The sequence below is a fragment of the Arvicanthis niloticus genome, chromosome 3 (assembly GCF_011762505.2).
Source record: "Arvicanthis niloticus isolate mArvNil1 chromosome 3, mArvNil1.pat.X, whole genome shotgun sequence".
NCBI lineage: Eukaryota > Metazoa > Chordata > Mammalia > Rodentia > Muridae > Arvicanthis > Arvicanthis niloticus.
Genome location: NC_047660.1, coordinates 25888536 through 25903570, shown reverse-complemented (window position 1 = coordinate 25903570; position 15035 = coordinate 25888536). Strand labels below are relative to the sequence as shown.

General features: G+C 36.7%; 1 protein-coding gene across 1 annotated transcript in view; it reads right to left on the bottom strand.

The window, feature by feature from the left end:
• Positions 1–15035, bottom strand: part of Klhl1 (kelch like family member 1) — a 356587-nt gene that overhangs the window by 210160 nt on the left and 131392 nt on the right. The window contains exon 3 of the mRNA XM_034498949.2: positions 2371–2507. Within this exon, the coding sequence (XP_034354840.1) occupies positions 2371–2507 (137 nt within the window). The remainder of the gene's footprint in view (positions 1–2370; positions 2508–15035) is intronic.

The window sequence follows — 15035 nt, the reverse complement described above, 5'->3', positions numbered from 1 at the left end:
AAGGAAAAAGAGAAAAGATTCTCAAGTAATGTTTTATTTTCTTACTTGCTCATTCTTTTGGATGAATGTAATTATTTTAGGTCTTTTCAAAGTAGTCATCTAGATCATGGAGATAGCCTGTAATTAGACACATGTAGAAATCTTGTATTCTTCCCTATTTGTAGAAGTGAACACTTGCCTTTTTCCATGGTTATGAGTTTTACCTTGTATGCAACAAAGCCAAGTATATAATTGATACTACAAGTGCTGTAGTATTACCATGTCAATTTATGGCTTATCTGGTAAACTTACGTAAACATACAATTGGAAATACATCAGTCTCCTAATGTAACTGTGTTTAATAGGCAAAGGCCACAGTACAAATATGCATGGGGTGGGGGAGAAGTCCAAAGTATCAGTGCAACTGGGAGTTAGATTTCTATTCTTACTTTCCTCTAAAAGTAGAGGCATATTTGGGTCATTCCTCTCAGCAGGAATTTCTGAAACAACATCTAACCGTGTATAACAAGATAGCTAGTGTCTTTGGCCTAGTTTTTGCTCTTTGCAAAGGTAAGTTGGCCAGGGCATGGAAACTGGATATGGGAACTGTGCTTTGCTCTTTCTGGAAGGATTCCTAAAATATTAGCTATATTACCCTTCCCCATTCTAGAAAAAAAAAGGAATATAAATTTAAAAATAACATTTATTAGTTTTTCTATTTAAAAAATTTATACACTTATAAAATTAATTCTGGTTCCTCTCACACCCTTACATTCCTGTCTTCCTCCCTTATTATTAACACTCCGTCCTCTTTGTAAGCTCCCTTCTCATATCCACTCCTCTTTGTGACTCAGTGACTTCAATGTGAACTATATTTGAGACCATCAGTTTTTGAGCATCCACTGGAGACTGATGAGCTCATCTGTCACTAGTGGGGACATCTAAAAAGCGTGGACATCTGTCAAAGTGGAGTCAGTCCCCCCAGAATCCAACAGTAGCCAGATGTTCGTAGGGGTTTGAGGTGGTATTGTCGATCACTCGATATCTATAGTTCACTGATAAGACTTTTTTCTATGACTATCTATGTTGTCTATTTAGAAGTATAAATAGACTCTAATTAAATTGCGAAGTTCAGAATAGTCCTCTCCATTTGAGAAAGTTTTACACAGTAGTTTTAATGCTGATAGACCTTAATTTTCCTAAAATCATCTATCTCAGAATATTTAGAATTGTACATACGTTTTCTCTATTTCTTTGTGATGTGTTTTCAAAATCTTTTTCCAGTTTTATATTCCAAAAACATTTTTCTCAGTGCCTTGAATAGAGCCTTAAGGGAATTGGTAAGTGTTTTTACTACCCTCAACAACAAAGATATGCAAAGATGACTTTTCTCTGCTAACCTAAGTAGACAATAAAAGGAGTTAGTGTGCTTTCTTCCTCATCTCAAGGCTTAAAAGCCTGCTCCCTTAATTCAATCCAGTTATAGTCAGACTAAACCAAGGTCTTTTTCTACTATTATAATAGCTTTCAAAAAGTCTTAGATTTTATAGTGAAAATTCTGCTGTGTTTAACTATATATTAAATTTTTGAGACAAGAAATGTCTGATTTCACATCACATAGCTGAAGCTAATATTAAATTCTATATGCAAGGTTCATGTATTTCATCATTTCTTTATTTATTTCTTTTAAGATAATCATCCTTTTTTCCCCTTGTAACTCTATGTATCCTAAGATAATTGATCTTCATGAGAGGAAAAAGCCAACTTATTTGTTAAATCATTCTTCTTTGTTATAGCTCAGAATTGCATATGTTTGACAAAGAAAATTTACAACACTATGTATTTTCAAATAATGTAATGTCCAAAGGACTATAAAAATATAGTAAATTAAAAAAAAAACTTTTCAAATCTCTAAGGGTAGTGATTCTCCAAATTCTATTTAGCATTATTGTACCCTTCAGCTCAGTTGTCAAATTGATATAAAGGTCATGAAAATTTTTAACATTAAGTAACACAATAAGAAAAATGAGAATTATCTTATTAACTCATATTTCTAAAGAGATTCTTTTTATATGATTAATGTTCTAGCCAACTATGTGTTGAATGATTAACTCTCTATTTCTTTTTAACTTTATTCCATCCAAATACTGGCTTTATTCATGTATTTAATCCTATGTAAGTATTGTGTGAAAAATACAAAAAAAAATCTTTATCCATTTGTGATTTCACTAAATATAAAGACCAACTTTTGTATGTAGCCCAATATGCAGCCTGTAACTGAAAATTTAATGATAAAAGTTCAGTTGGTTTTTTTTTTTAGATTTGAAAATCCTAAAGCCAGTGTTAAAATAAACATGATTTCAATATGATCTTATAATTATTTTACTGTACCTGTATATGCAAATTGCACAAGATCCCAGAGTGCATTTGGGTCTATGCCTTCCATCTTGATCTCCTCTTGCTTGGCTTCACAGACATCACTTGTAAACATGGCAGCAAAATAGTCAGAGACAGAACTCAGAACAAGCCTGAAAGAGGCACAGGTTCTATTTTAGGCAATGCATGTAGAGCACACAACACTGAGTTCAGCAGACACAATGTAGAACAATGAATCAACCATCAGCAAATTGATCAAGTTCTAAATTTATAGCTTAAATTTAAAAGGTAATAACAATAACAGTGATGACGATGCTGATGACAAAACATGTTTAAACAGGTGTGTCCTGCATGTGTAGATACTGACATTTCAAGAAGTAATAGGTTTTTAAAACCATTGGCAGGTTGTGTATTATCTGCAAGAGGTTTACAGAAGTATCAGAAAAAAATACTCTCTTTTGCCATTCTCCTTGTTTGCCCATCAGAAGTAGATGTTTTAACCCTGAAGCAGAAACAAACAAACAAACAAAACAAAACAAAACAAAAAAAACAAACATAAATTTTGGATACAGGACACAGAGTTTGCACATGGAACTGACACAAAATTTTTTTTTTTTTTTTTTTTTTTTTTTTTTTTGCTAGCTAGGATACATTCTTCCAAATATTTATATTCATCAAAGCAATGTAAGCTTAATTTGTTCTATACTGCTTGGATTATGAATATTACAATACTGATCTACTGGGAAATACAAATCTTTTTATGAAAACACTATGCGTATACTATGACTGATTTTGAGATATTTACAGACTGTACTTTGAGACCTGTTCTACAATAAGGAATACAAAGCTTACTACTGTAAGCCTAGTCAAAGGCCTGTCACTGTTCATGACACAAACTAAATCTATGACTGTTATTTTGCTAAGTAAACATGTATCAAAACATTCTTTTAAACATTCAGGGCTACACCTAGGGACTAATGCTATTATTTAGCCCTGGGCAAAGAGGCTTGTTTTTTTACACTGGACAGTGGATAATGAAGAGACTTGACCTGTTGAAAATAAGTGAGATCTAAGTGTTCAACTCTAAATAAGAGGTGGTATCTATAACCTCTTCTAAGGATACTGGGATGTTTTAGAAGAGAGAGAAGAACGAATATAAAGGCATACTGTGTGACATACTATGACACACGGAAGCTTACACAGCAATATGTTTTCGTTTTATTGTTTGTTTGGTTGGTTGGTTTTGTTTGTTTTCTTTAGTCGGGGTGGAGAGGAGTGACTGTGATGAGACAAGGAGATGAGTGGCACTTGGAGGCTTGAAGTGAAAAATTACAAATAATCAATAAAGAAATTAAAACAGAAAGAGCCTACAGAGGAGAGTACTGTTAATAAGGGCTTTTTAAAATATATGGCACTGGTGTCGCAACCAAGAATGCATAGCAGCTACGGATCCCTAAACTGGGTTTGAAAAAAGAAAAGAAAAGAAAAGAAAAGGAGGGGAGAGGAGAGGAGAGGAAAGATAGGAGAGTACTAGAGAGAGAGGAGAGGAGAGGAGAGGAGAGGAGAGGAGAGGAGAGGAGAGGAGAGGAGAGGAGAGGAGAGGAGAGGAGAGGAGAGGAGAGGAGAGGAGAGAAAAGGAAGGCATGTGTCCATTATTCTTACACTGATTTGTGATGGTGGGAGTATGAGAAATTGAGGATGTATAGGCAATTAATTGTTTTTAGGGAAGGGCTATATTTGTAATTTTATTCACTGATGTAATTATTGATAAACCTCCATGATCTAGTTTTCTTAATTGTGTTCATATGCTCATATATGCAGCTTTAATTTATCTTTAGTGGGTCAAAACAAAACAAACATGACAGTGGGAGAAGAACATGAGGACTTCAGGGACAAAAATGATGGCCCTTTAGTCTTGTGAAGGCTGGATGTCCCAGTGTGGGGGAATTTGAAGGCAAGGAGATGGGAGTGGGTGGGTTGGGACACATTCTCATAGAAGCAGGAGGAGGGGGGAGGGGATAGAGGGTTTCCTGGGGGAAGGGAAATGGGGAAATGAGATAACATCTGAAATTTAAATAATAACCAATTAAAAGAGAGAGACAGAGAGACAGACAGAGACAGAGGAAAAGGTAGTCTAGTGACAGGCCCAACTTGGGATCCAGCTGAAGGAGAGGCTTCAAGGGTTGACACTATGACTGTTCTGACAGACTGAAGCCTAGTGTAGCTGCCTTCTGAAAAGCCCAACAAACAGATGAAAGAGTCAGATATAGACACTTAACGCAACCAGTGGACAGAAGCTGGGGACGCCTCTGGTTGAATTATGGAAAAGCTGCAAGAAGCTGAGGAGGAGGGCAACCTTATAGGAAGACCAGCCTTTTCGACTGACCTAGACACCAAGATCTCTGACTCTGAGCCACCATAAAATTTTAAAAAGAACAAAATAAGAAAGGGCGAGAAAGGAAAAATAAAGGGTTATAAAAATGATTAGTGACAATATATTGCATATATTCATGAAATTATTACACAGAATTAAATTAAAATTAAATAATGAAATATACCTTTTGAAAGTATAATATAAATAGTACCCAATGAGCCATTAAAACCTAAGCTACACATTACTCTTGGCTATTATATGACTTCATGATTTCCTGCTTTAGCAAACACAACTTGGTCATCAAATACATTTGTACCATTTAATGAAAATTATGTAAAATTAAAGTATAATTATTCCTTGCTCGATTCCACTTCAACAAGGATTTAAATATATAATGTATAATTGGTAATAAAAACTTATATTTTCTCTTTTTTCTAATATTCATTATTTCTCTTTAAAGCATCAACTTCCTATCAATAGTAGAAAATGTTTTTTTAAGGCTTATTTTAGTGTACCCCTGAGGACAAAGGGATTTCTAGCTTTCATTTATTATAAATATTTTTCTAGTTGCATCTACAATAAATCATAAAATATTTTTACTTAATAGAGGATAGAAAATTTATTTCTTTCATTTATGAAGAAAAGACAGTACTTCATTATCATCCAGACTTTATTAGTTTTAATAGAAAATGGGTTTTCAAACTTTTTTATGTTGTAATGTAGCATTTATTTATAATTATTTTAGATTTGTCTTAGGATTTGTGTGGGATGCTATGGCAAGGCCTTACTCTTGGCAAATACTCACCCTTGGCTCTCCTATCTACTATTCTTCTTTCTGCTTACCTTCCATGATTCACTTGTCAGTTCTCAGAACTTCAAACAAGGCCTCATAGCAACCCACCTTAGTAACTCTTCCTTCTGATCTCTAGATTTAGCCAACATCCTACTAGATAGATATTTTTAGAACCCCTGGTAATGGTGAGGCTTTGTGAGAACAACAGGTATAACTTAGACCCCTCAGCTGCAGCTAGCTTCCTCCACCTGCAAAGCCCTCTTTCGTTTCCTACCCTCCCCATAATCTGTTTTCAAGTATATAACCTGTGTGAACAATAAAAATTTTGCCAGTTTGATTAGACTTGTTGACTTGTTGACTGTGACTCCTTATTTTCTCACGCATCTCAGTCCTCTCACAAAGGTCTAAGGGTCCCACTTGATTGTCCAGCTGGACTGGACAGATTTGTATCATTTTTTTCAGTGTTACACACACACACACACACACACACACACACACACAGAGGTTTTTCTTCAAGGACAAATGACAAACATACACGTGTATATGAGTGTGTGTGTGTGCTAATCCATAGTTACTTTCACTTTAATTTCTGACCTTATGTAATAGTGAGATTGACCATTTTAAGCCAATGATCACAAACTGTTTGTATTGCTATTCACACCTCTTCATCCAACTCATTCCCCACTAAGTCTAATAAAATGTGTTTTAAAAATTCAGAGTACCCATCATATAAGTTTTCTTTTATTGCGTGCACAGCACCTTGTTTTCCAGTTAATAGAAATATTTCTCATGTGCTATTTTTATATACCAATATAACAAAAAATATTTTGAATAGTTTTCATTGTTACTTTTATAAACTTAAAGCCAGGAAAAGTGGCTCATACCTGCTTTCTTATCTTTTGGGATGCTAAATGAGGGTGATCACTAGGTTGACCTACTTACAAACTAATAACAAATAATAAATAGAAATATCAGCTAGAGATATGGCTCTGCAGTTAACAATACTGCCTGCTCTTTCAGAGGAAATGGGTTTGATTACTATCATTCACTAGACAGCTCATAATTATCTTTAAATCATTTTTATGGAATATGATGTCCTCTTCCGAATGTGACGATGTCAAGCATATATGCAGTACATAGTCATACATGTATGCAAAACATTATTTACATGTTACATATTTATATAAAATAATATCTATACTAGTAATTAATTTTAATTTCACTTAAAAATTATATAAATATAAAAATATTCACTGCAAGTCAAAAAAATAAATGAGTATAAAATGATCAGTTTTATCAAAGTGTTAAGTAAATGTCTCCATAAATATCACGTAATAATTAGTAATCATCTCCATAAACATCAGGTTGGGCATCTCTCAAGGAACAAGTATTTGAATGTAGATTAAACCAGTTTGGTCTTACACACTAAGTTGGTATTACAGGCTGGTCACATTTTGAAGAGCAAAATATTTTGTGACCTACACTGTGCAAGTTTGGATCATCAAATAAAATCTGTGTCAGCTCTAGGAAAATGCTGCCAGCTCAGTCATAGTAGTGTGAAAAGATTAATTTTGCATTTAGATTTAGTGACACAAAAGATTTGAAATAGAATTACACTCATACCTAAACCACAGAAAGACCCAACAAAGAAAGAGAACTACAGACCAATCTCTCTTATGAATATTGATGCAAAAATACTCAATAAAATTCTCGCAAACCGAATCCAACAACACATCAAAACAATTATCCATCAAGATCAAGTAGGCTTTATCCCAGGAATGCAGGGATGGTTCAATATTCGGAAATCCATCAATGTAATCCACTACATAAATAAACTCAAAGAGAAAAACCACATGGTCATATCACTAGATGCTGAGAAAGCATTTGACAAAATTCAACATCCCTTCATGTTAAAAGTCTTGGAAAGATCAGGAATTCAAGGCCCATATCTAAACATAGTAAAAGCAATATACAGCAAGCCAGTAGCCAACATCAAACTAAATGGAGAGAAACTTGAAGCAATCCCACTAAGATCAGGGACTAGGCAAGGCTGCCCACTCTCACCTTACCTATTCAATATAGTACTGGAAGTCTTAGCTAGAGCAATTAGACAACAAAAGGAAGTCAAAGGGATACAGATAGGAAAGGAAGAAGTCAAAATTTCACTATTTGCAGATGATATGATAGTATACTTAAGTGAACCTAAAACTTCCACCAGAGAACTCCTAAACCTGATAAACAACTTTAGCAATGTGGCTGGATATAAAATCAACTCAAACAAATCAGTAGCCTTCCTCTACTCAAAGGATAAACAGGCAGAGAAAGAAATCAGGGAAATGACACCCTTCACAATAGCCACGAATAAAATAAATTATCTTGGAGTGAATCTAACAAAGCAAGTGAAAGATCTGTATGACAAGAACTTCAAGTCTCTCAAGAAAGAAATTGAAGAACATCTCAGAAGATGGAAAGATCTCCCATGCTCCTGGATTGGCAGGATTAACTTAGTAAAAATGGCTATCCTGCCAAAAGCAATCTATAGATTCAATGCAATACCCATCAAAATTCCAAATCAATTCTTCATAGAGATAGAAAGAGCAATTTACAAATTCATTTGGAATAACAAAAAACCTAGGATAGCGAGAACTATTCTCAACAATAAAAGAACCTCTGGGGGAATCACCATTCCGGACCTCAAACTGTACTACAGAGCAGTAGTGATAAAAACTGCTTGGTATTGGTACAGAGACAGAAAGGACGATCAATGGAACAGAATTGAAGACCCAGAAATGAACCCGCATACCTATGGTCACTTGATATTTGACAAGGGAGCTAAATTCATCCAGTGGAAAAAGGACAGCATTTTCAACAAGTGGTGCTGGCTCAACTGGAGGTCAACATGTAGAAGAATCCAAATTAATCCATTCTTATCCCCTTGCACAAAGCTCAACTCCAAGTGGATAAAGGATCTTCACATAAAGCCAGGTACACTGAAAATATTAGAAGAGAAGTTGGGGAAGACCCTCGAATACCTAGGCACAGGGGAAAAGTTCCTGAACAGAACACCAATGGCTTATGCTCTAAGATCAAGAATCGACAAATGGGACCTCATCAAATTGCAAAGCTTCTGTAAGGCAAAGGACACTGTCAACAAGACAAAACGGCAACCAACAGATTGGGAAAAGATCATTACCAATCCTACATCTGATAGGGGGCTAATATCGAATATTTACAAAGAACTCAAGAAATTAGATGCCAAACAACAAAATAACCTCATTAAAAAATGGGGTACAGAGCTAAACAAAGAATTCTCAACTGAGGAAACTCGAATGGCCGAGAAGCACCTTAAGAAATGCTCAACATCCTTAGTCATCAGGGAAATGCAAATCAAAACAACACTGAGATACCACCTCACACCAGTCAGAATGGCTAAGATCAAAAACTCAGGTGATAGTAGATGTTGGCGAGGATGTGAAGAAAGAGGATCACTCCTGCATTGTTGGTGGGGTTGCAAGCTGGTACAACCACTTTGGAAGTCAGTCTGGCGGTTCCTCAGAAAATTGGACATAGCACCACCTGAGGACCCAGCTATACCACTCCTGGGTATATACCCAGAAAATGCCTCAACAAATAACAAAGACATATGCTCCACTATGTTCATAGCAGCCCTATTTATAATAGCCAGAAGCTGGAAAGAACCCAGATGCCCTTCAACAGAGGAATGGATACAAAAAATGTGGTACATTTATACAATGGAATATTACTCAGCTATTAAAAATAATGAATTCGAGAAATTCTTAGGTAAATGGATGGATCTAGAAAATATCATCCTGAGTGAGGTAACCCAATCACAAAAGAACACACATGGTATTTACTCACTGATAAGCGGAGATTAGCCCAAAAGTTTGAAACAACAAAGATTCAACTACCAGACGACATGAAGCTCATGAAGAAGAAAGAACAAGTGAGGATGCCTAGGTCTTTCTTAGAAGGAGTAACTAAATAACCAAGGGAGCAAATATGGAGACAAAGTGTGGGTCAGAATCTGAAGGGGGGGTTGTAGGGAGACCATTGTGTCTGGGTATTCATTCCATAGGCAGTCATCAAAAATAGACGCTGATAGGGATGTCAGGATGGGAAAGCTGACAGCAGCCTGATAAGGCTGTCTCCTTAGAGGTCTCTCAGAGTCGGACATACCCAGAGACAGGTACCCACAGCTATCCATTAATATGATCAAAGTTCCCAATGGAGGAGTCAGAGAGTAAATTGAAGGAACCGTGAACCATAAGGGCTGGTGGCCCTGTGAGGAGAGCAAGAATACCAACCAGCCAGAGCTCCCCAGGGTCTAAACCACCAGCCCAGGAGCACATAGGGAGAGACACATGACTCCAGCTGTATATGTAGGGGAGGATGGCCCTGTTGGGCATAGGTGGGAGACAAGATCATTGGTACCCTGAAGGCTGAGCACTGAGGGGGGGGAATCTGAGGGTAGGGAGGGAGGCTGGGGGTAGGTGGGTAAACACCTTCATAGAGGCAGGAGGAGGGAGGATGGGATAAGGGGTTCCTGGGTGGTGGGGGAAATATGGTAAGGGGATAAAATTTGAAATGTAAATATTATATCCAATAAAAGGGGAAAAATAGAAAAGCGGTTAGAACCAACATTCTTAATAAAATGTCAGCCCTCTTTAAAAAAAAAAAAAAACCTATCTTGATACTAAAATTTGTTTTGAGAATTGTATATTGCAGAATGATCAACCTTGGTGTATCTACTCAACAAGCAAGCTGGGCAGACCTGCTCAAACCTCTGAGGTCCGTGAATTCTATCTGGAGGCAGCGAAGACACAGCATCAGAGGATTGTCAACTTGCACTCCCCCCCACCCCTCTTCTAATATCTCAACGCCCATAATCAGCTTGAAGAAGCTAATGATGAGTCAGCGCCCCTATTCCCTGGGCATGGGGACTAAGGTGGTAAATGTTGGGCTGTCTCCCTAGGAAAAAGTAGTGGTTTTGTCAGAATAGAGAGGATTAGCTAGGGTTTATTGCATAGCCATAACCTATTAGTAGAAATCTGTATAATTAATATCAAGATGAAGATATAAATTCTTAAATGGCACCAATTTACTTTGTTTACAAATTTTAAGGTTTTCAGTGGCATGAGCTTTTTAGTGATATAAGAGTGAGATGAATATTGTTACTCTCATAGGCATTGTACCAGTATAACACATTTAGGAATACAAAGCTTAGACCCAGTCCTTCTTTAACTTTTTTAACTGATTTGAGATGGTCAGCCTGTGAGTTAAGGGACTATAGCAAATTCATGACTTGGAGTTTATTATAAGGGTGTTCTCTATGTTTTATTTAGAAATAGCTGAGTGGAGTTAACAGGCAACACTCCAGATTACCTTACATGGATAGCTGGTTTTCAAAACATCAGAAATCCTTAGAATTGACATGACAAACATTTCAGTATTAATGTTCATTTTCATTAGAGACCTGTCTGCTCCGGACAGCTTCCTATGTTAAACTCTAAGAAGAAATTGAGCATCCTTGGAGTTACTCCAGTTGTGGTGAGACAGCCACTAGGCAAGAATTGCCACTTTCCTTCTACAGACAAATTACTGTCCAGAAAAGGACACACTTGCAGAATAGTCGACTGATTATATCTGCCTAGACAGAGTAATCAGCCCTTAATAATTCTGCAGCACTAAGGTCTGTCAGATGATCCTGGGCCAGAAGGCAGAAGAACAGATGCTCCAACGTTTCGAAGTAGAGCGAGTGTCCAGGTGTTCAGAGGTCTCTATAAATTGGCTAAGTTTTAGAAGCTATGCTTGGTGCTTCCCACAATTATAGTCAACTCAGTCATTCTGGATTTCTGATGGGGTTGAAAACTTATAGCTATTTACTTTGAGAGAAAAGATCTGAGTGTATGGTCATCAGCTGACATTCATCCTAAAGCCAAGGAAAAAGCCAGGTTCAGAACTAAGTGTTTTAATTAGGATAGATGACAGAGGTGCTGGTTAGTCAACAAAAGGATGGACTGGGTATTAGGACTATCTTGTACCTCACTGGTACAAATAGGCATAATTATGCTCTAATTGTATTTTGAGAGAAAAGTTTCCTTTTAACAGGAAGGGTGATGTGTAGGAGGAGCTAAGGTGGGAGGAGTACTGAGAGGAAGAAAAGGAGTAAGAAGAGGAGAAGAAGAAGGAGAGGAGAAGCTAGGTGATGAAAGAGAGATAGAGGGGGGAAACAGGGAAGCAGATGTTTATGTATCTCCACCAGTCAAAGATAGTTGATATATCTAGGTTGGGTAGTGGGTTACACCTCTGATTGAACAATACCAAACTTATAAAGCCTATGATTAACATTTCTTAAAAAAATGTATAAATGCAAAAAGGAAAAGGGGGCATGGGATAGGGGTTTTCTAAGGGGGGGGGGACTGGGGAAACGGGATGGTATCTGAAGTGTAAATGAAAGATCTAATAAAAAAAAAAGAATTTAGATTTAATATTTGGCAAAAGTTAACATCTTTATACATGCATATTTACCTTCAGTTAATGTAGGGAAAGCTGGAGCAAAAACTGATGCAGTGAGTAAATGCAGCCACTTTTAGGAAAATCTCTATTTGGGGACACTAAAATGTAGTTCTAAATCTATTAAAGATTTTTATATTCCATTTCAATTTATTATGATGTTAGACACTGTCAACCTCACACTTTTTAAACCTACTTTTATTTAAGTGAGAGGAGTGCAGACTTTTTTATTTTATCTCAGTTTTACCCCTTATTCAGTAACTTCTCTTCCTTCTACTCTGTGACCTGTCCTTTGCTGTAGACTAATATGGGTTTCTGTGCTTTGCTTTAATATTCATTTTTGCAAAATCGCCTTTTTAGTACTACTTTAATAATTTGTATGATGGCATTAAATTTTACTGTGATACTGCAGTACCTCTTAAAAAAGAAAAAGTAATACAATGTCCAAATGTTCTACCAGCATCTGGCTGTCTTTATACTAAATTCAGTGGATTGCCTCTAATTTTCTTATCTTTACACAGTCTTATTTCCAGTTGCTGTTGTGCCATTAGGGTTCTTCCAGATGACATGGAAGTTTTCTGGTACTTTTTTTCCTATGTTAAATAAAACACAAATTTATCTTTTAGTTTGTTCTGGGTCTATGTCCTTTTTATAAGACCCAGACATTCTGAATCTGTATTAACATAAGGCAAAGGAAAAAGGACACTTCTTCCCAAAGGCTTCATTGGTCCAAGAAGGCCCTTTCACTAGAAGGCCCCATCCTCTCCATCTGCCAACATGATCCTCACCTCTAAACCAGTAATGGAGCTAATAATAACCAATACTGCTACATCATGGCCTCAAATGCTGCCTCTGTGAAGCACAGTATATCTATGTGCATCAAATAAGTTCTATATGCCCCTAGAAAGCTGAAGAAGACAAGGTTTAATCTTTGATTCATTAGTTCCTCTGCCCTTGTGAACTTTTGTTTCTTCTAAGAGTATTTTATACACAAACTTTCACACATGCTTTCTATGCTCTGGTGTTACCAGGCCAGTCTATGTAGATAAAGTCCTCTTTATCTTCACACAGCCTTCATATCTGGTGTAGAGTAATGGTCCAGCTTCACTGACCATCTGATATTTTCTTCTGTGCTTATTTTTATGCTCTTCTTGGTCACTATATAACATGTTGTAACATGTTGGAAAGATAGTCTTCTGGGTTATGATACTCCTGTGTGTTTTCAAGACAGATGACATATATACCCATGTTTTCAGAGTTTGTATTTTACTATTACCAATTATCAAATATATATCAGGTGCAATGAAAACCTTTCATGCCTTTGGTTTTTCACTTTATAATATTTTAAAAAAAACTGAGAAAATAAAGATTTCCATTTCATTTTAGAAATACTCAAATTGTGTTAAACAGTGCCAGATATACAACCAAGACCATGAATTTTTCCCCTCAAAAAATCTGCATTAGCTTTTAATTAACTATACATAGTATTTCAAATCCAAATTTCCTTATTGTTATTCAAGATCTCTCAGACAAATCTTTTTCTCAATTTTATGTCTGGATGAAGGCTTAAAGAAAACACAATTTGATACCACCAGAAAACTATGATTTCAAGCTGGACAGTGGTGGCACCTGTCTTTAATCTCAGAACCTGGGAGGCAGAGGCAGGCAGATTTCTGAGTTTGAGGCCAGCCTGGTCTACAGAGTGAGTTCCAGAACAGCCAGGGTTATACAGAAACATTGTGTCTCGAAAAACAAACAAACAAACAAACAAAACCGAAGACAATGAACATTTTAGACCCTAGAATTATTTTCTTTAAATCCTGGTAAAACATTATCACTGTATATATTCATCCTTTAACTTGTACTTCCAGTCTGGGCCAGAGCACTGAGTAGATCCTGGGCAGCAGCTGTGCACCCAATCTCACAGAACCCAGAGGAAGTGGGCCTCCCAGGAGCTCTAACCTGGGCAGTATCTTAGGTAAGAAGAGAGCAACACCTGCCCCAAATAGGGAGTAACTGGGACCCACTAGGACCCAGGAATTCACTCCTGACTTGAGTACTGATTCCTTTCTAGTCGGAGCCCTAGCACTGAGCAGATCGTGGGCCCCAGCTATAACCCTAGAAATAACAGCAACCCACACAGTTCTGAAACAACCAAGATAATAGGAAAGACAAGATCCAGACAGAGACAGAGCAGGTAGCACTAAGGAGATCCAGATGGTGAAAGGTAAGCACAAAAACATAAGGATCAGCAACCCAGGGTACTTGGCATCATTAGAGCCTAGTTCTCCCACACTAGAAAGTCCTGAATTTCCCATATCACCAGGAAAGCAAGATTCAGATTTAAAATCACTTCTAATGATGATGATAGAGGACTTTAAGAAGGACATAAATAACACTCTCAAAGAATTTGAGGAGAATACAGGTAAACAGGTAGAAGCCCTTAAAGAGAGAACACAAAAGTCCCTTGAAGAATTACAAGAGAACACAACCAAACAGGTGAAGGAGTTGAACAAAACAATCCAGGACATAAAAATGGAAGGAGAAGCAATGAAGAAATCACAAAGGGAGATTACCCTGGAGATAGAGAACCTAGGAAAAAAATCAGGAGTCATAGATGCAAGCATCACCAACAGAATGCAAAAGATAGAAGAGAGAATCTCAGGTACAGAAGATACCATAGAAAATATTGACACAACTGTCAAAGAAAATGCAAAATGCAAAAAGTTCTTAACAAAAAACATCCAGGAATTCCAGGACACAATGAGAAGACCAAACCTAAGGGTAATAGGTATAGAAGAGAGTGAAGATTCTCAACTTAAAGGGCCAATAAATATCTTCAACAAAAATATAGAAGAAAACTTCCCTAATCTAAGGAACAAGATACCCATAAACATACAAGAAGCCTACAGAACCCCAAATAGACTAGACCGGAAAAGAAATACCTCCCGTCATAATAATCAAAACACCACATGCACA